This window comes from Ursus maritimus, unplaced genomic scaffold (assembly GCF_017311325.1).
Source record: "Ursus maritimus isolate PB19 unplaced genomic scaffold, ASM1731132v1 scaffold_25, whole genome shotgun sequence".
Taxonomy (NCBI): Eukaryota; Metazoa; Chordata; class Mammalia; order Carnivora; family Ursidae; genus Ursus; species Ursus maritimus.
In genome coordinates this window covers 36938546-36957850 of record NW_024425008.1, presented here as the reverse complement: position 1 = coordinate 36957850, position 19305 = coordinate 36938546, and the positions used below count along the sequence as shown (strand labels likewise).

Below are 19305 nucleotides of genomic sequence, written 5' to 3'. Positions count from 1 at the left end.
TTTTTATTTTTATTATGTTCAGTTAGCCGCTGTATAGTACATCATTAATTTTTGATGTAGTGTTCAATGATTCGTTACGTACAGCACCCAGCGCTCATCACAACACGTGCCCTCCTCCTTAATATTAAAATACTTCTAAAACCAAGCCCTATGGGGGCGCCTGGGTGGTCCATTCGGTTAAGCTTCTACCTTCAGCTCAGGTCATGATTCCAGGGTTCTGGGATCCAGCTCCAGTGTCCGGCTCCCTGCTCAATGGGGAGTCTGCTTCTCCCTCTGCCCCTCCCCCCTGCTCTTCTCTCTCTGTCTCTTGTTCTCTCTCAAATAAATAAATAAGATCTTTCTTAAAATTTTTTTTTTTTTTAAAGCCCTGGGGTTGGCACTGTGGACACCCTCCGGGACTGTGGAGTAACACGGAACGTCACAGTCTGAAAACTGGCTCAGGCTGGAGGTGCTAACCCTGGACCAGGTGGGGGAGGTTAGGAGCGGCCGTTTGGCATTCATATGGTAAAATTGCGTACCGCTCTGGAAAGGTTAGGTGTTGTTTTCACTGTTGCCTCTGGCTTTGTTTTCCTCGGTTTGGTGACAGAATCAGATTTATCACCCATCCTATTGTTGGCTAATTCAGACTTAAATTTCTCTAAAAGTTACTCGGCTTTAGGGCTCACCGGAGGCAGTTTTTATTTAAAAGGCATTTTTCTTAAATAGACATTTTAAAATAATTTCAGATTTACAGAAAGATCGTGAAGATAATACAGAGAATTCCCATACATCCCCACACCCAGTTTCCTGTTATTACTGTCTTACGTCAGGATGGTACATTCGTCACAGCTAATCAACCAATAATGATATATTATTCCTAAACCACATAGATTAATCAGATTTCCTTAGTTTTTACCTAATGTCCCTTTTCTGTGTCAGGATTCCTTCAAGGATACTACATTTCATCGTCATGACTCCTTAGTCTCAAGGAGACTGTCACAGTTTCTCTGACATTCCTTGTTTTTGGTGAGCTTAAAAGCTTGAGGAGTCCCAGTCAGGTATTTTGTAGAATATCCTTCACTCTGCTTTGCCTAAGGTTTCTCTTGTGGTTAGACAGGGGTTATGGAGTTTGGCTGGGGGGGGGGGGGGGGGAGACCACAGAGCGAAAGTGCCATTTTTCATTACATCCCATCAATTACATCGTTACATATACACAGATACATGCCATCAACATGGTTCGACCCTGTCGATGTAGATCTCGGTCTGTAGTGTTTGTCAGGTTTCTCCCATGAAATTACTCCCCCCCCCCTTTCCGTACAGTACTCTTTGGAAGGAGTCACTATCGTCACTATGCACAGCCCACCCTTAAGGTGTGGTGAGTTATGCCCCACCCCCTGGGGGGGTATGTACACACATTATTTGATATTCTTCCGCTTTGGAGATTTGTCCCCTCCCCCCATTTATTTATGCCATCATTTATTTAGGTCTGTGTGGACTTGTGAATATCTACTGTATACTTTAGGTTGTATACAATACTGTGTTACTCTGTGGCTCAAACTCGTCCAGTTTTGGCCTTCGGGAGCTGTTTCAGTGGCTCCCATGTCCTTTTGCGGCATCCCCCCGTCATTGTGTCCGGTGAATGTGATAATAACTACGCTACAGAAACCCTCCCCCCTATCATTGTGGTTTTTGTTTTGTTTTGTTTTTTGTTTTTTGTTTTTTAAACGTGTGCTTACTCTTTCTGGCACTATAAGATGCTCCAGGCTCATTTCATATAGTCCCTGTCACATTCTTGGAATCAGCCATTTTTCCAAGGAGCCCTGGTTCCTTTTTATCAGAGAAGGGAATTAGAAACTAAGCTCTGGGTCCTTGGATCTGCATGTTGCTCATTGAGTCCAGGTCCTCCCAGGTGAAAGGACAAGGAAACAGATGGGTGCATCCTAACTTTTGCACACACTCATATCTGTAAGTATTTCTCGATCTATCCCTCCGTAGCTGTATGAAGCAAACCTGAGTTCATGCGGATGCCTCCAACTCCAGGGCACTACCGCATGCGGCCGTTCCAGCCTCTCTCCCTTGTCTGCAGACTCCCACCTCGCATCCATTACTCACAGGTATAGTGCTGTTGGAACGGTTAACTGGGATCACTCCCACCACGCAACTTTATGGCTAGAGTTCAGTGCTTCCTTCTGCCTCCAGTCTTCCCTCAGGTCTGGAGTTCCTTAGGTCAGCACCCTTTCCCTCACTCCCTTCAGTGAGGTGATTGCTTACATTTCAATAGGCCGATACTCCTCTTGTGGTCTGGATTCCATCCTGAGATCTCTTGACTCCCGAAATGCTTTTATTTATTTATTTATTTTTTAACGGCATGCATCCAGGTTCACTGTGCTGTGAAGTTTTAAGGGTTTTGACAAATGCGGAGTGTCCTGCATCTACCCTCCTTCTGCCCTAGAAAATCTCCTATGCTAATGAAGGCATTCTTAAGAATTTGGAAGTGCTCCTAGGTAGAAGAAATAGGAATAAATATTAGACAACAGTATCTGGTAGGAAAAGGCAAGACCGTGGAGCCTTGTCGTTTGCTGCTTTAAGAGAAGGAAACAATGTGGGTTGGGTTTTCCATTTTGGTGAAAACCCCCCAAAGAGTCCTAATTCAAGGTGTTTGAGTACCTCCGATTTAGACGTGGGGTGGGAAGTGGGTGGTGGGTGTTCTGTCTCAGGTTTCTCTTCTTACTTCCCAAGGCCATCAATAGCCCCAGCTCACCATTTTGTCTAACATCCTGTTGAAAGTCCTACCAGCCCGTTGCATCTGAAAGCAATTCTCGTTTTAATTCCACCTGATGTTTAGGAACTGCTCTGCTGTTAGTCTGTCACCTGTCCGATGCCCTAGTGGGGTTGTAGCTGTGTATGGAAACTAGTTCCTAAAAGCAGACAAAGGATGCTTCAGGAAGAAGTGAGAGAATGGAGCAGGTTAACTTCATGAAACCTTCTTGCGTGGCCAATATGAATCAGGTTTATCAAAAGGAGAAATGCTTTAGGATTCTATTCACAGGGTGGTGGGAATGGTAGTGGAGACCCTAAAGTCCAAACCTAGTTTAACCTGCCACCAATTTATTCTTTTCCCTCCAGGTGACTGTGCAGTATGGTGGGGATAATGGTGTTAATCCTCTCCTTACTCAGAAGGCAATCGTGAAGATAAATGGGGGAAAAAAGCATGTGAAACTGCTCAGGGTACCCAGCGTGAATATGGTGACCTTCTGCACTCTCTTCTTTCTCTTTTACTGGTTCTGCTTCCTCCTAGACTCTAAACATGGCTTAGGTCCTTGACCTTTTGCTCTTTCAACTGTACCTCCCCTTGGGATCAACCGTCTTTTGGCTCAATCGTGCTTTTGTACGGGTGACACCTAAACTCTGCCTGGTCCTTTGTTTTGTTTCAGACACATCTATCTTTTTGCCAAACGCTTCTACCTGAATGTCTCCTTACAAAATCAATATGTTTAAAAATTAAAGTTGTCCTCAACCAACTGAACTTCTAGACTCTCTTACTTCTTCCAAGCTGTCTTAGAAGCTTTCAGATACTTGAGACCTTTTTGGCTTTTCATCATCTCAGAACCTTAGTTCGCATGTCATGCTGAGCTCCTTTGGCAGTGTTTTCCTCCTGTTTCCTCCACTGCCGACCTGTACCATTGGAATAGACTCTTAACTGTGCCCGCTGTCCCCAGTCCAGTCTACTCCCTGCCAGCTTGGCTTCCAGCCTGTGTTTTACTATTACTAGTCTCCTTTTTTAAACTTAAATTTGAACTCCAGTTGACATCTAAAGCTTGCGTTTCTAGCTTTACCTTCAAACTCAGTTAACCTATGTAGTATAATTTAACTAAACTACATGTTCCTTCCTGCCTTTCTGCTGTTCTCTCTTCCTATCTTGGCAGGGGACATTGTAGGGGTGGAACTGAACTTGAAGGGGAAGGTACAGGGGTCTGGATGCACTTTAGCTTAGAACGAGAAGGACCTTTCCAACAGAGCTGCTAAAGATGGGATAGGTATCATGGAAAAAGTCTGTTACCTCCTGGTTCCCAAGCCTGAGGACCCCATTAACTCCTTATCTTCCTCCACCTCTGAAGCATGTGGCTTCTCTTCTTTTTTGAAGTTGCTCTCTCCCATGTCCCATGTCCCACCGCACTTGGGCGAGGCCACCCCCTCTCAGATTGAATGCCTGGTTCTTCTTTCTTCCATTTCCTAAATGAATCTCCTCTCCTGTTGCTCCCATTCCTGTGCTCTTTCTTGAAAAGTTTCATGGCTCTTAGTGATCACCTTTTGAGAAAGACTCCCAAATAAGAACCTCAGCCCTATCTTTACAGTTTGTCCATGTTTCTGACTTCTCGCCAGATGTTTCTATTTGAGTACCTTGTGTCCAAATTTGAACTCATTTCCTTCCTTCTAAAACATGTTCCTTCCCCCCGAGTTCCTAGTTTGATTAATGGCAACAGAGGTTGGCAGACCTTTTCTATAAGGGGCCAGACAGTAAATATTTTTGGCTTTGTGGGCCTTAAGGTCTTGGTCATAACTACTTAACTCTGCCTTTGTAGCACAAAAGCACCCACAGATAATATGTAAACAAAGATAAGTGTGCTGTGTTTCAATAAGACTTTACTTACTAAAATAGGCAGTGGGCTGAAATTGGCCTATGGGTCATAGTTTGCTGACCCCTAGGTTACCCTGGTCCAAAATTCAGTATTTCTTTGCCTTTCTTCTACTTTCGTTTACTTTCTTCATATGATATTTAATTTCTGCTGATTCTACCCTAATGAAACTTTTCATATTTCTAGACCATAATGCTTCCCCATTCATTGGTCTAGTAGACAAAATACCCCTTTTACATGTTATTGTCCATCAATCTGCATAATTAGAAACCTCTAATGACTGCCCTTGGCCTGCATAATAAGGTTAAAGTTCTCCCAGTGCAGCCTCTTCTATGGTTTTGCCTCCAACCTTCTCTTAATCCTCTGAATGGACACTCTTCTAGTTCGTGTTCTGCTCTTTGTTCTATCTCTGCTCATGATGCTCTCCTGACTCACAGTGGCCTCTCCTTCCACTTACTGAAACTTGAATGTTCCTTCTCTTGATCTGCATAGTGCTTTTGATGTTATCCTTACCTTTTCCACTGAGACTGCATGGGGCTGTATTTTATATCTTTATAGCCTTCCTCCTTCTCCATTTGAGGCAGCCCAGTAGATGGTCCGTTGACATGGGTGATGATCACACATTGAACTTTGTTTCTCCTCCAGATCTGTCCATCCCTTTGGAGTTCCTGTCTCTGTTAATAGCAGCAGGGATCATCATTGGCCTTGGAGACTCTGTGACTGCTTATCTTTCATCCTCCATCACACCTCTGTAACAAGGTTTAGCTGCTTCTCCCTCTCCTGTCTTTCCCCTGTCTGCCTCCTCCTCTCCATCCCCTCTGTTGCTGGCTTCACTCAAGTCCTCCCCATTCTTCACTAAGACCACTGGACTAGCCTTTGAATGTATATCCCCAACACCGCCTTCTCTTTGCCATATAACCCCAACACCCTATCTGTAGGGACCTGTCATGTGGGTGTGATTCTGCAACATTGCTGATCGAAACCCCTCAGTGGCTCTCCATTGTCCCAGGGTAAGGGCTAGCTTCCCAGTGTGCCGTGAGACCATGATTGATAGAATACCCTTTCCTCTCCAGCCTCGTTTTTGGCCCATTTCATTGACATACTCTACTTTCATCTTATGTAACCCCAAAAGGTCCTCTATGCATTTGTATATACTTCTTTCTCTGATCTACCTGGAAAACGATCTGAATTTCTAGGAGGGGTATAAATGTCCCTTCTTCTGCAGAGCTTTCATCTCTCCTCTCCAGAAGACCAAAAAGAATAAAGGTGTCATAAGATAACCATTGGGAGAGACACTTGGGCTTGAAGTATTTTCTGGTGTCCCTTCAAATTCGGAGTCTTCTAAAGTTGACCTGGAGCCTGAGCAATGAGCAATTAAGTAGAGAAGTTTATAAAGCATTTTGAATGCTTAAGTATGCTAAATATGCAGCTTTGACTTATTCCTTGCTTTGGTTTTGCTAGAGCTTTTGCATTCTTTCTCTATTATAATGGACAGTAAGAGTCAACAATGTAGAATAATTCTGGATTTATTTATAACCCCCCCCCTTTTTTAATAACCTGAGATCTTCAGTTTAAAATATTAGGATGGGGGCAGAGCAGGAGGGAATAATTATTTCATTACAAATATTTAATATCTGCCTCTTCACTGTAGAAAAGTAACTTAACATCTGTGACAAAACTTACTAGGCTCTCTATCTCCTGTGTGTCTTGTGGGAGCTTCCCCTCAGAGAAGGAGGTTTCTTGTGGGGCTAACAGCTCTTACCAGACAACCCACAGAGGCTGTGGAAAAGGAAGGAGGCTGTGAGGCTGCTGAATAGGATGACATTCGTCTCCAGTCATGGTCAAAAGCCACCTGTCCCTTTCATCTAGTGCCTCATCCTGGCAAGGAGAGAGTATGTTCTCTTTCTGGAAGGATCTATGGAGCAGAAAAGAGAAGGGTTGAGATCAGGAAGAAAGTGACCCTTTAAAGTGTTCTTTGATGTGGGGAATACCCAATATGGAGAGGGAACACAATTACTAGATTCAGAGTATGCTCTAGATTCAGTGTCTGCTCTGGCATGAGGTCCTTGTGGAGACCCTCTTGGAGGAGAAGGAGGGTGCCTTCTTAGTTCTGGAGGCTGCTATTTTGAGAGGCCTCTGCTGTTTTCCAGGGCAGGTGTTCGGCTTCTTCACAAGGGCTTAGCCTGTTCTGTTTAGTCCATTAGGAGCAGCGCTAACAGTTCTAGACTGCCTGGGGGCCTAGGCAGGTCCCTTCAGAGCCTCTGTCCTCATTCACAAAGGAGGCGTCAGGTAAACCTTGCAGCACCAAATTAAGCTCCCTAAGAGGTAAAGGGGGAGGACTTGTAGTGGAGCATTTTGAAGAGCCTAAGGCAACTTTCATTTAATTTACATTTTCAGTCCCTTGGATACTGGAGTCAAAGATTGAGAGAGACATACCCACAGAGCTTAGAACATGCTGTACACCACTTCTTTCTCTCCTTAGCCTACTCCTTGGCAGAGGGAAAAAAAAATCAGTCGGCAGAGATATCCAATCTTGACTATTCCTGATTTTTCATTATGGGCAGAGAAACTTCGAAAAATTAATTTTAATGCACTAGACTTTTACCTTTGCCAGAAGAGACATTGTTTATGCTAGAACATGGGGGTAATTGGCTCTGAGTTGAAATAATTCTAAATTTAAATTTACAGTGGTTTTGCTGGTATGTGTAGCTGGGCTGGTGAAGAGTTATGAGCCTTAAGTATGAATTTTAGAGACAGATTCTTTAGTAGTCTTCAAACATCTTTACTTGCTCAGGGAGTTCAGAAACCACTTCTGACTTGGAGCCATGGAATATTAGATATGAAAAAGACTTAAAGGCTAGTCTACCAGATGTCCTTCACCAGAGCTGTGGTCACAGCCCGGGGCTCTTTCCCATCCCCTTCTCTCACCACAGTGGAGGGTCTGGACTTGGCAAGAGGAGGATTTAATCACTAAAATAAGGATAATATCTTCCTTCACTTTCAACTTCAGTCAGATTTGATAAGCCTCACTTCTCTGTTCAGTTTTTGCCACCTGTTTCTGGTAATTTTTAATCTGTGGTACTTCTTAGTGTGCGTTTCACTCCTAAAACTTCTCTGATTGTTAGACGGAAAATAGAAAATCAGCAGGGCTGTAGGATTTGCCTCATTCACCCTCTTTTGCTCTAAACTCCTTCCCACAGTGAGGGGACGCATTGTGTGTCTACAGCACATGACACTGACTCGGGTCCTCCCGGCAGCTGACTAATGGGTCCTGAGCTGCCTGCTGCTTTTCACCAGCCACAGCACAGACTTGCCACACTTAGCAGCTCCTGCCTCATACCCCGTAGGGAGCCATCTAGTGACACTGTTAGGCTGGTCTGGGGCCACGCCCACTGGCCTTGGCAGTGAAGAGGTGAGCCTGGTACACTGAAGCCTGGCATTTGTCGGGGAGCACCCTCAGGTGCGGACGGCATGAGTCTTGCTGAGTTCCCACAGGAGACGGGTGATGTGATGGTCTCACATGCCAGAAGCCCAGGCAAGCTGGCATCAGGGGAACAAAGCAGTGGGCAAGGCTGCAGTAACCTATAGGCAGATGCAGTCACACACAGCCCATTGAGGCAGGCTGCTATGGAACCAGGATGGGATCTTCCCTAAATCTGGGTCTTGGCTTGGCCTTCACTGCTGGTGACCTTGGTCAATTCCATAACCTCGCTGAGCCTCTATTTTCCCCCGTCTGTATAGTGGTGGTGGTGATATTTACCTTGCAGGTGGTGAAGGTGAGAAACGATGTAGGTTAGGCCCTTCGCTCCTACGCACTGATGAACTCAAGACATAGTAGCTAGTATTTCTATTACTAAAGAACACAGCCACACACCTCCTTGTTAGTTATTGGGCCAATCCTGTATTTTTTTCCTCTAGGAATTAGAACTCTCATTCTTAAGCCTGATAGTTTCAGGTGGAAGAGAATTATGAAATACTTTATCATGTTTTTAGGTTGTTACTTATCCCTAGAGCAAGACTTAGAAGAGTTGCAGAGACAAGCCACCAAGCCAAAAATCTGGATATCACAGATGGCTGGCTCAAGGCCCGGAGAGTCGAGGTGAACTTCTACCTTTGCCCAAATAAAGGATTGTTTTTTCTTTTAACATGCTAGATCCCTCTGCTTATCCCAGGACAAGATGAATATTAAGTAGACAGAAGGTTCCTGTCTATGATCAATTCTAATGCCTTTTGTGAAGGGAAATGGTTGTAAATTATTACCAGCTAATTAAATGAGTGTTTCCGTTGAGTCCTGTGTGCAGGCTTTTATCCAAGCCTGTTTAGAATCATGCAACATCAGAGCTAGAAAGGTTTTTAGACAACCCTCTCATTTCATGGCCAAGGAGCTGGATTCAGGATGTAAGTGACTTGCTCAAGTGATGCCAGGGGGAAAGCAACCCTTGGCTAGCAGCGTAGTGGGGGCAAAAAGGGGCTCCTGGAGATCTGGTGGGTATATCACGTGAGCACAGCATGATTGCTAAGCAGTGGGCCCATGCAGTCCATATGCTACTGGTATGCCTTGGTGCCATCTTGGAGTGCTTTTCTATTTTATGAATTGCTGTCACATTTTTATTATAAGATAAAATATTGTTCCTATTTTATAGGTGATGAAATTGAGGTAGACAAACAAAACTTCCAATTCAACACCAAACCAATAGATATTTGGAGTGTTTACTTGGTTCAAGGACCTCTACTAGGCCCTTCGGGGAACATAAAAGTGTCAGATCTTACTGGAATGGAGCATACAGACTTAGTGCAAGTGACAAGATAGAAGTATGTGAAATTTATCTAATTGTTCAAGGGCGTAGATAAGTGTTAAGATAATAATTGAGATAGGAATATTGAGACTGGAGGGATCAATGTGCATGTCAAGATCTTCCTGGCAGAAGTTCCTTCCTGGGGCTGCATCGTTTTTGTCACGTGCCCTTGGTTACACATCCCACCTGCAGCCCCAGGGAACTACTTTGGGAAATCCTGAGCACCTGGCGATGATCCCAGCCCTCGGAATAATTCAGTAAAGGTTTGAATGAATGGATAGGCGAAGAGAGATTTTCCAAGCAGAGACAACAGCATGAGCAAAGGTGTGGCTATGCCCTGGTGAGGAGACAGGCCTGACCAGAAGAGCTGGTTTAAAGAATGGAAGCTTGAAAGAGAGGTTTGGATAAATTAGTGGGGAGGCAGTGAAAAGGGAACCCAGGTGGCCCAGAAAGCTAGGTGGAGCAGCTTGAATTTTATTCTGAAGGCATTGGGAAGCCCGCGGAAGCTTGGCTGGGGAAAGTTGATGAGGGTGGCATTTTGGAAAGGGTATCTGGGCAGTGATCCTTTTTGTTTGTTTTTAATTTTGATTTTTTAATTTTGAAATTTATCAATTTTTTTTTTTTTGGTCACTTGTACAGATCCTGTACTTGATGTCATATCTCGTACTTGGATGTCACACCTAAGAAACCATTGCCTAACCCAAGTTCAGGAAAATTTAATCCTATGCTTTCTTGTAAGATTTTTATAGCTTTAGCTCTTGCATTGGGTCTGTGACCCACTCTGAGTCCATATTTACATATGGTAAAAGGTAGGGGCTGCCTTCATTCCTTGGCATGTGGATATCCAGTTTTCTTAGCACCATTAGTTGAAAAGAATATTCTTTCTCCATTTAATTGTCTGGGTACTCTCATTTTGGTAATCCCTCGCTACCACTTGTCCTATTTTCTGTACTCCCATCCCCAGGCAACCACTGATGAGTTTTCTGTCAATATAGATAAGTTTGCCTTTTCTAGACAGAATGTACTCTTCGTTTGGTTTCTTTCATTCAGTATTCTTCCATGTTGTTGCGTGCATCAACAGTTCATTCTTTTTATTGTTGAGTACTATTCCGGTGTGTGGCTTTACCACGTTTAAGAAAAAAGCTCCTCTGAGCATTTGTGTACATACCTTTGTATGGACATATGCTGTCTTAATTCTTGGGCAATTACCGGGAGGGGAATGGCTGGATCAAATGGGAGGTGTACATGTAACATTTTAAGAAAATATCCAACTGTTTCCAAAGTAATGGTACCATTTTTCAGTCCCATCAGCAGTGTGTAAGGATTCCAGCTGTTCCATATTTGTACAAACAGTATGGTCGGACTTCTCAATGTTAGCCAGCCTAGTCGGTATATGTTGTTGTTGTTGCATTGTGGTTTTAAATTGCATTTCTCCAGTGAGTAATGATGTTGAGCTTGTTTTTTGTACCTATTTGCCGTCTGTATATCTTCTTTGGTGAAATGTGAAGTGATGAAACCCGTTTTTGAAAAGTTGGATTGTTTATTTTCTTATTATTGAGTTTTGCAAGTTCTTAATCCTGGATACAGATATTTTGTCAGATATACGATTTACAACTATTTTCTCTTAATCTGTGACTCATCTTTCATACTCTTGACTGTGTCTTTCAAAGAGCAGAAACTTTAATTTTGATGAAGGCCAATTTATCATTGGTTTTCTTTCATGGATTGCGCTTTTGGTTTCATATCTAGAAAAAATTGTCTAGCTCAGAGTCCCCCCCAGTTTTCCCTTGTGTATTTTTCTTGAAGTATTAAATTTTAAGTTTTTCATTTAGGTCTGTGATCCATTTCGAATTAATTTTTGTGTATATTACAATGTTGGAGTTGAAGTTCTCTGTTTTGCATGTGGACATCCAGTGGTTACAGCACCATTTGTTGACCCTGAATTTTTCTCATTTATCTGTATATTAGAATGTCATTTTTAAAAAGTTCATTGCTTATTGAGTCTTGACCAGGGCCCAGGAGTTGCCCTCCTGATCCACAGAAGTGGTCTGCGGGGAGAAGGGTTAGTATAATCATTCCTCCCTGAATGTCTGTTACAGAAAGCATGCTAAATATGTCCGTTTCTATGTGAAGTCCCCCTAGCACTCTGGCCTCAGCCCTGTTCTGTTGGACATTGTCTCAGTGCTTTAGATGATGACGTAGGTCCCTTAGGCCCTGGAGTCCGTAAAGCTGAGAAGGAAAGTGATTTGAACCAACTGGATTTGGGATTCAGCAAACCCTGGGGCCTAGAACAAGCTGAAGTTCTAGGGAAAAAACATGAAGCTCCTAGGATTTGGGGCCTAATCACTACACAGGATGTGGGAAGCAGACCCTTATGGCCCATAGAAGAGATGCAAAGGTTTTGGTTCATAGCAAATTCAGTCTGGGTCCCTAGGGCTTCTCATAGTGCTCGTGCAGTCTGTAGCTGCATCAGTAACAGTGTCACTGTCAAGGTCAAGGTTGGTCATAATCTTGCTCTCCCCTGTGAGAGAGAAGGCTGATATTCTCTCTTTAAGGGCCTATGGAGAAAATAGGGCACATCTAGAGGAAACTGATCAGAATGTTGGGAGGAGAAAACCATGCCCTATAATGAAGCTGATGAAGGAGCTTGGGATATCCATATTTATTAACTTATTTACTCATTAGTTCCATGAATGTTTCAGTCTGCTTTTGTTCAAGGTAAGATTCTACGGGACAGGGCATAATGATTGCAACATGATGTGGGTTGCCGGGATGGTCTCTGTAGTGGTGCAGAGTTGGCCAACTGCTTCAAGAGGTCTAGGAAGATCTTCCTCTAAAGATGAGTTTTAAGTTGAGTCTTTTTTTTTTAATTTAAATTCAATTAATTAACATACAATGTATTATTGGTTTCAGAGGTCGGGGTCAGTGATTCATCAGACTTATATAATACCTAGTGCTCATTACATCACATTCCCTCCTTAATGTCCATCACTTGCATTGAGTCTTGATTGATAAAGAGGAGTTTGACAAAGAGAGGAAAGGGTTTTCCAGCGACAAAGATTGCATGCCCCCAGTCACTAGGCAATAAGTGTCGTACAGGTAATGTGTATTTTTCACAATTTTGGCTACATGCCCCAGTATGCTGTCTGAATGTAACATGTTTTGTTGATCTCTCAGATTAAATGAAAAGACATGCCTCCCTGGAGAGTCTACAAGTAATTAGAAGAGGCGGGGGTGCAGGATGTATGTGTTTGACGTGGCGGGGACACAGCATGCAGAATGTGCCAGGCTAAGGAGTTCGGACCTGATCATGGAAGGGAGAGGAAACACTGAAGGATTTTTAAATTAGGAAGTCACATGGTTGGATTTTCATTTTTGAAACCTGTCATTGGCAGCAGTTGGGGGAGGGTGAGTCTGGAGACAGGAAATAGCTAGAAGGCCATTGCAGGTGGCCAGGTGAGGCATGGTGGTAGGAGTAGGGAGGAAGAGGTAGGTTTAGGAGAGGCACAAAAAGTGTGTTGGTTGGGATCTAGTAGAATTACATGTATGTGGCGAGGAGCCTGGGCTGCTGAGTCAGTGGTGCAGTCAGGGCTGGGGGGAGTCAATTAAGGGGGCATACGATAAGAATTTGGATTCTGGGCATGTTGACATATCGAATTAAAGGAACTTGTCTCAGTGGGACAAGGGGGTGGAGACTTTCAGAAAAGGTGCATATATAGGTTTGGGAGTGAAGTCTGTGCTAGAGACTTAGGAAATGAATACGACACTGCCTCCTGTCTTTAGCCTGTACCCTTTTGGAGGTTCGGATATGTGTGTTTCTTTCTCCTACTCCTGCCCCAAAGAATCTCAAGTTGGTGCTGAAATCATAAGGCTGAATCTTACAATGGAAGAAAAAGAGGACTTAGCAAGATTTAAAGGCAACCTGAGGGAGGGAGGGAGGGAGGGAGAGGGGAAGGGGGAGGGGGAAGGGGAGAGGGAGGGAGATGCTGGAAAGGAGCCTGAGACAGGGAAGAGAAGAGTGAGAGGAAGACTGGGGAAGAGGGTGTCCTGGAAGCAAGGAGATTCGTGACAAAGGAAACTGCGAGGATCAGAGCAGCAGAGATCAGTGGAGATGAAGACAGGCATATCTTTGGATTTGACAGTGGCACATGCCAAGTGTTGCAGGAGCTGCTTCAATGCCAGAGGGAGGCAGAGGGTCAGGTTGTAGGTGGTAGCATGGATGTTAGAAGATGTAGAGAGGAGGTGATGACTGTTTTTAAATATCTGACTTGTTCTCTTTGGCTGCCAATTTGGGTAAGTCTTTGGGTGCCAGTGATAGAACACCCTACTCAAACTGGCCAAAGTGAAAGAAATTTACAGGCTCAAATAACTGAAAAGTCTAGAAGAATCAAGCAAGGCTGGATCTCAGGGTTTAAGTGATATCAGGATCTGGTCTCTCTGTCTCTCAGCTTTCTCTTCTCAGCTGGCTTCCTTCTCCACCCCAATGTGGTGGCAGGAAGGGTATTGGACACTCCCAAGTTAGTGTCCTTCTAGATTACAGTTCAGCAGAAGTGAGATCTTGTCTCTTTCTTATAGATCCAGGACCCCTAATTGGACCTACTTGGATTTTGTGCCCAAACCTGAGCCAGTTACTGTGGGAAGAGAGTAGTGATTACTCAGCTGACTGGATAGAGGGCATGTGTCCGCTCCAGGCCAGTCATTGTGGCTGAGGAATTCAGTGCCCTGATTGGCAAGGCCTGGGTCATGTGGCCAGTGGAGCTGGGAGCAGAATCCCAGCTGAATCGTTTGGACTACCTGTAAGGGAGGGGTAGTTCTCGAATAAGAGCTGAAGTGCAGTTCCTGGAGGCTGGAATGAATGTTCTAGCTGGAGAGAAAATAGCCACCAGAGCTGTAGGGGTAAGACTAGGATCAGTGCGTGGAAACTATTGGTTGCTAAGCTTCTGCTTTTAGAGAGAGATCTTTCTGTGCACTGTAGGAATGAAAGAGGCCAGCTGTGGGGGTAGTACTTGTCCTGTGTGACAGGTGCATATTTATTCTTCCAGAATCCCAGTTGTGTGCAACCCAACTCTGTTGTTTTCATGTCAAACTAATGTCAAACCCGCCTTTTGTAACCTTTCTAAGGTCAGGGGTTTAGGTAGAGTAGGCTCGAAGCTGGTGTTTGAGTCTGGCTTTTCCTTGGCGATAGGGGCACTGGTCAACACAGAGGAAGCAAACCTGTTCTACCTGTGAGAACTCCTGATTCTGCGCAGTGGACTCCCTGGCTGTCAGAGCAGCTCCGGACCCATGGTGGGGGGAGGAGTGGCCTTCTTTGTGGGCCCGCAGGGCAATGTTGGACGGCGTTTCCACGCTGGCCGTGGGCTGGAGCATCTCGGAGGCGGCCCCGGTGATCTGTCTGTCCGGAGGCTGGCAGCGGTTCTTCGGTGCCGGCAGCAGCTTGTGTTGCGAGGATGACTGTGTGTGCCTGTGTGTGCTCTCTGCCAGGCCTTTATGGTGTAGAGGAGGGAGTGGCTTTTAAAAATAACATATTTTTGACTTGAAACAAGTCAAGGCAGAGAGTGGAGACAATTAGAGACTGACATCCTGTTTAGTCATCTCTCCAGAGAGCTCTATTTTCAGAACTGTTCCATAAAGGTTCACAAGTGGCATTAAGACAGTTCAGGGGATATTGTTAACTTAGCGGTCGTCATGATGTAAGTAGCTGATTTGAACGCTGGATGATTTGCACTGCGGTAACACATTAATAGCAGATTTTGTGCAGAAGAATGGGGGGCATATAAGGATAGGCTGTTGTACGGGCAGAGCTTTCTGAGTCAGAACAAAGCAAGCATCTTTTATTTTGAAAAAGTATGTAATCAGGGTGTGGCATTAAAAATATGTGGTGGTAAGCTAGGGGAAGGTCACTGCATTTTTCCCCTGCTCTTTGTCACCTGTGGGTATGTAAAAACATAAGTAGTTTTGCCAAGGCTCTTTGAGCTCATCTGGTGGAAGCCATGGCAGAAATGCTGAATAGTGATGTCACAGACTTTTGGACGAGAAGCGTGAAGCTTGGGGTGGTTAAGGACCTTGTCCAGAGTCCAGAAGCAGCTGTGGCACTGAGGCTGGAGGCCGTGTTCTCGTCTGGTTTGGGCACGGTTGTGATTTGCAGCTTCTTTCATGTAATATTGTACCAAAAATGATCTGCTGTATCTGTACTCAGCTCCTCTGGACCTCTCTCTCTGAGGAAGGGTCAAAGGCAGGAATGGAGCGACGGGCTGACTCCGACAAGATTTTAACGATTGTAAATTCATGTATTTGGGTCCCAAAGAACCTCACAATCCAAGGCTTAGAGGTATTCTTGGGTAGTTCAAAGTTAGCACCCAACATGAAGAGGGCAGAGCCTGTCCACCTGGGCTAGTGAGATCGGAGCAGATCTAGAGGGCGCCGCTGGCGTCCAGAGGCAAGCGGCACCAGGGCAGGGTGGAGCCGGGAGACTGCAAGCTGCTGAGTTTGCACACTGGGTGGCTCGATATCTCAGCGCACAGATAAGAGCTTTAAGGGACGTTGATACTCCAGGAACAGGCAAGAGTCGTGAATGCAAAGCTCCTGAATGGCCTTCCTTGCGCTAGCGGAAGATCGGTTACACTCAAGTGAAAATGGTAGAGATGGAGACAGTACTCTTCTCATACTTTTTGCTTCCTAAAAGGAAAGGTTGCAGTTGACCATGCCACATTTGTTTATTACCTTGTATGTTGCCATTGTTTCTCTATTTCATACACCTACCATGTGGTTATTTATTTTTTTTTTTAAGATTTACTTATTTGAGAGAGAGAGAAAGGACGGGGGAAGAGGGAAATGGAGGGAGGGAGGGAGGGAGAGAGAGAGAGAGAGAGAGAATCTCAAGCAGACTTCCTGCTGAGCGCAGAGCCCAACGGGCTGAATCCCACGACCCTGAGATCACAACCTGAGCCGAAATCAAGAATTGGATGCTTAACTGACTGAGCCCCCCAGGTGCACCTACCTGCCATGTGGTTTAATAAAGTGTTGCTCTGACGTACTATAGGGATATCTTAGAAACAGTGACCAGGTTTACAGGTGCTTCTCAATAATATCACAGAGCCAGAATGGAAGAGAATAAAATTCAAGACAAGGGGAAACATCGAAAGAGCGATTTCCCTTAGATTCTTTTCTACCTTTACAGTGTCTTGTGCTTTCACTTGTTTCTTGCCCCTCTGCTGTTGAATGAAAGACTTAGGTCTGATTGATGGCTGTGATTTGCACAGCTGGGCCTCTTTGTGAAGAATTATTTGAGGCCCACAAAAAGTACTTTAAAATTAGAATATAACACACAACTCTTTTCTCTTTCTAGGTGGACCTGGAGCCAGAAGGGAAGGTATTTGTGGTAATAACCCTAACAGGGAGCTTCACTGAAGGTAAGGATGGGCTTTGGGTCGTTTCTGGTAAAAGTGTAACCTTAGTTCCTACTCAGTAGGACTTTCTAACATGGAAGTTATAAAACTGGCATTTTGTAAAAGATGCTTTAAAAATTGTTGTATGTTGGGTTGGCTGGTATTTTGTTTCTAATGATCTATTGGCTTGGATTGCCAGATTAAATATATTTGCTAAATCTGGCATTCTCAAGATTTGTTTGACAAACTGAGTTTTATTTTCATCACCATTTTAGCTGAATTGGTTCTTGCCTCTTTTCATTCATGTCTATCAAATTGTATTTTAGATGTTTGGTTTTTGAGCCAGCTTTTCAGTTTGCCCTGAATGTGTTAAAAAAATTTAAGGATCATGTTCTCGTTCTTACACTCTTTATCTCATTCTGCCCTTAAGGGGATTCTGTTCCTCTTGCCCTGGTGTCACCCCCACCTCCTACTCCCTAATTTTTTTTTTTGAATTGAGATAAAATGTATATACAGTGAAATGAACAGATGAGAAGTGAGGAATTTGAGTTTTGGCAAATGCATGCAGCCATGTCACCGGCACCCTGATCCAAGATAAAGAACATTTCCACCACTCTGAAAGTTCCCTTGTGTCCTTTCCCAGTCAGTCCCCTGCTGCCAGAGGCTATAAATGAGATGTTTTGTTTTACTTTTCTCACCAAAGATTAGTTTTGTCTATCCTGGAAGCTCATATAAATGGAACTATGTAGTATGTTCTCTCTGGTGTCCGATTTCTTGCACATAGTGTAGTTTCTGTGAGATCCACTCATGCCATTGTATGTATTGGTGTCCTATTCCATTACATACCCATTCTCTTCTTGATGGACACTTGGAGTCATTATGAATAATGCTGCTATACTCATACATACATTTTTGTCGACGTACCCTTTCCTTTCTCTTGGGTGGATATGTAGCCTTGGAATTGCTGGGCAATAGAGGAAATATATGTTCACTTTATAAGAGACTCTCAAATGTTTTTCTAAAGTGATTGTATTTTTATACTCGCACCAGCAATGTATGAGCATTCCGATTATTCCCTATCCTCACCAACACTTGGTATGATCATTCTTTTTAACTTTAGACAGTCTAGTGGGTATAAAATGATATCTTGTGGTTTTAATTTGCATTTCCCTGGTGTTGAATACTTCTTCACGTGCTTATTGGTCATTCTCTTCCCAAGTGCCAGTTCAGGTCTTTTTGTTTTCTGAAATTTGGTTTGTCTTTTTGTTACTGATTTATAGTTGCTTATGTTTTCTAGAAAGCATCCTTTGTGAGGAATTTATATTGTGAATACGTTCTCCCAGTGTGTGCTTGCCTTTTCACTTTCTTAATGGTGTCTGTGAGCAGAAGTTTTAAATTTCTCTGAAGTCCAATTTATCAATCTCTTCTTTCATAGTTTATACATTTTTTATCCTCTATAAGAAATCTGTCATAGGGCCACAGTAATGTTGTCCTATTTTCTTTTAGAGGATTATAGGCTTTTATGTTTAGGTCTGTGTCATGTTATATTTAGGTCTTTGTTTCTTCTTAAATTAATATCTGTGTGTGGAGGGGTTGAGATTTCTTTTCCCTATACTATAATCCAGTTGTTTTATTCCCTAGTATTTCTTGAAGACTTTCTTTTTTCTTCGAACCTTTGTCACCAATCAGTTGGCCCTACTGTGGATCTATTTATGAACTGTCTATTTTGTTCTGTTGATCTGTTTGTCTTTATGCCAACACCACACCATCTTCATTGCTGTTGCCTTATAGTAAGACGTAAGGCTAAATAGTGTGAGTCCTCCAAACACGTTCTTTTTGTTTGTTTGTTTGAAGGTTATTTTAGTTATTCTCAGTATTTTAAATTTTGATGTCAGTTTTAGAGTCAGATTATCAATTTCCACACACAAGCCTACTGAATTTTGAATTGAAGTTGTATTGAATCTATCCATCAATTTGAGGAGAGCTGCCATCTTAACGACTGTGAACGTCTTCAAATCCATAAACTTGGTATGTTTCTCCATTTACTGATGGTCTTTAATGTCTCTCATCCATATCAATATTAGCAATATTCTATATAATTTTCAACATAGAGATCTTGCACATATTTTTAAAAATGTAATCCTAAGTATTTTAAACTCCTGATGCTGTTATAAATGGTATTTTAAAATTTTTATTTTGGAAATTGATAACAGTATATAGAAATGAACATTTTGCTTGACTTTGCATCCTATGACCTTACAAAATTTCATTTATTAGTTCTAATAGGTTTTTCTCCCCTCCTCCTCCTCCTCCTTCTTCTTCTTCTTTTTGTAGATATCTTAGGGTTTTCTCTGTAAATAATCATGTTGTCTATGAATAAGGTAGTTTTCTTTTTCTTTTCTAATATTTTTGGCTTTTAGTTCCTTTTCATGCCTTATTGTGCCCAGAGGCCTTGAGGACAGACCTCCTTGTCTCATAACCAGTTTTAGGAGGAAGGAATTTAGTCTT

General features: G+C 43.3%; 1 protein-coding gene across 2 annotated transcripts in view; it reads left to right on the top strand.

Moving 5' to 3' along the window:
• PRKCH (protein kinase C eta) overlaps positions 1 to 19305 on the top strand; it is a 220806-nt gene that overhangs the window by 48401 nt on the left and 153100 nt on the right. For both annotated transcript variants that reach the window (XM_008701186.2, XM_008701195.2), the window contains exon 2: positions 16758 to 16821. In XM_008701186.2, the coding sequence (XP_008699408.2) occupies positions 16758 to 16821 (64 nt within the window). The remainder of the gene's footprint in view (positions 1 to 16757; positions 16822 to 19305) is intronic.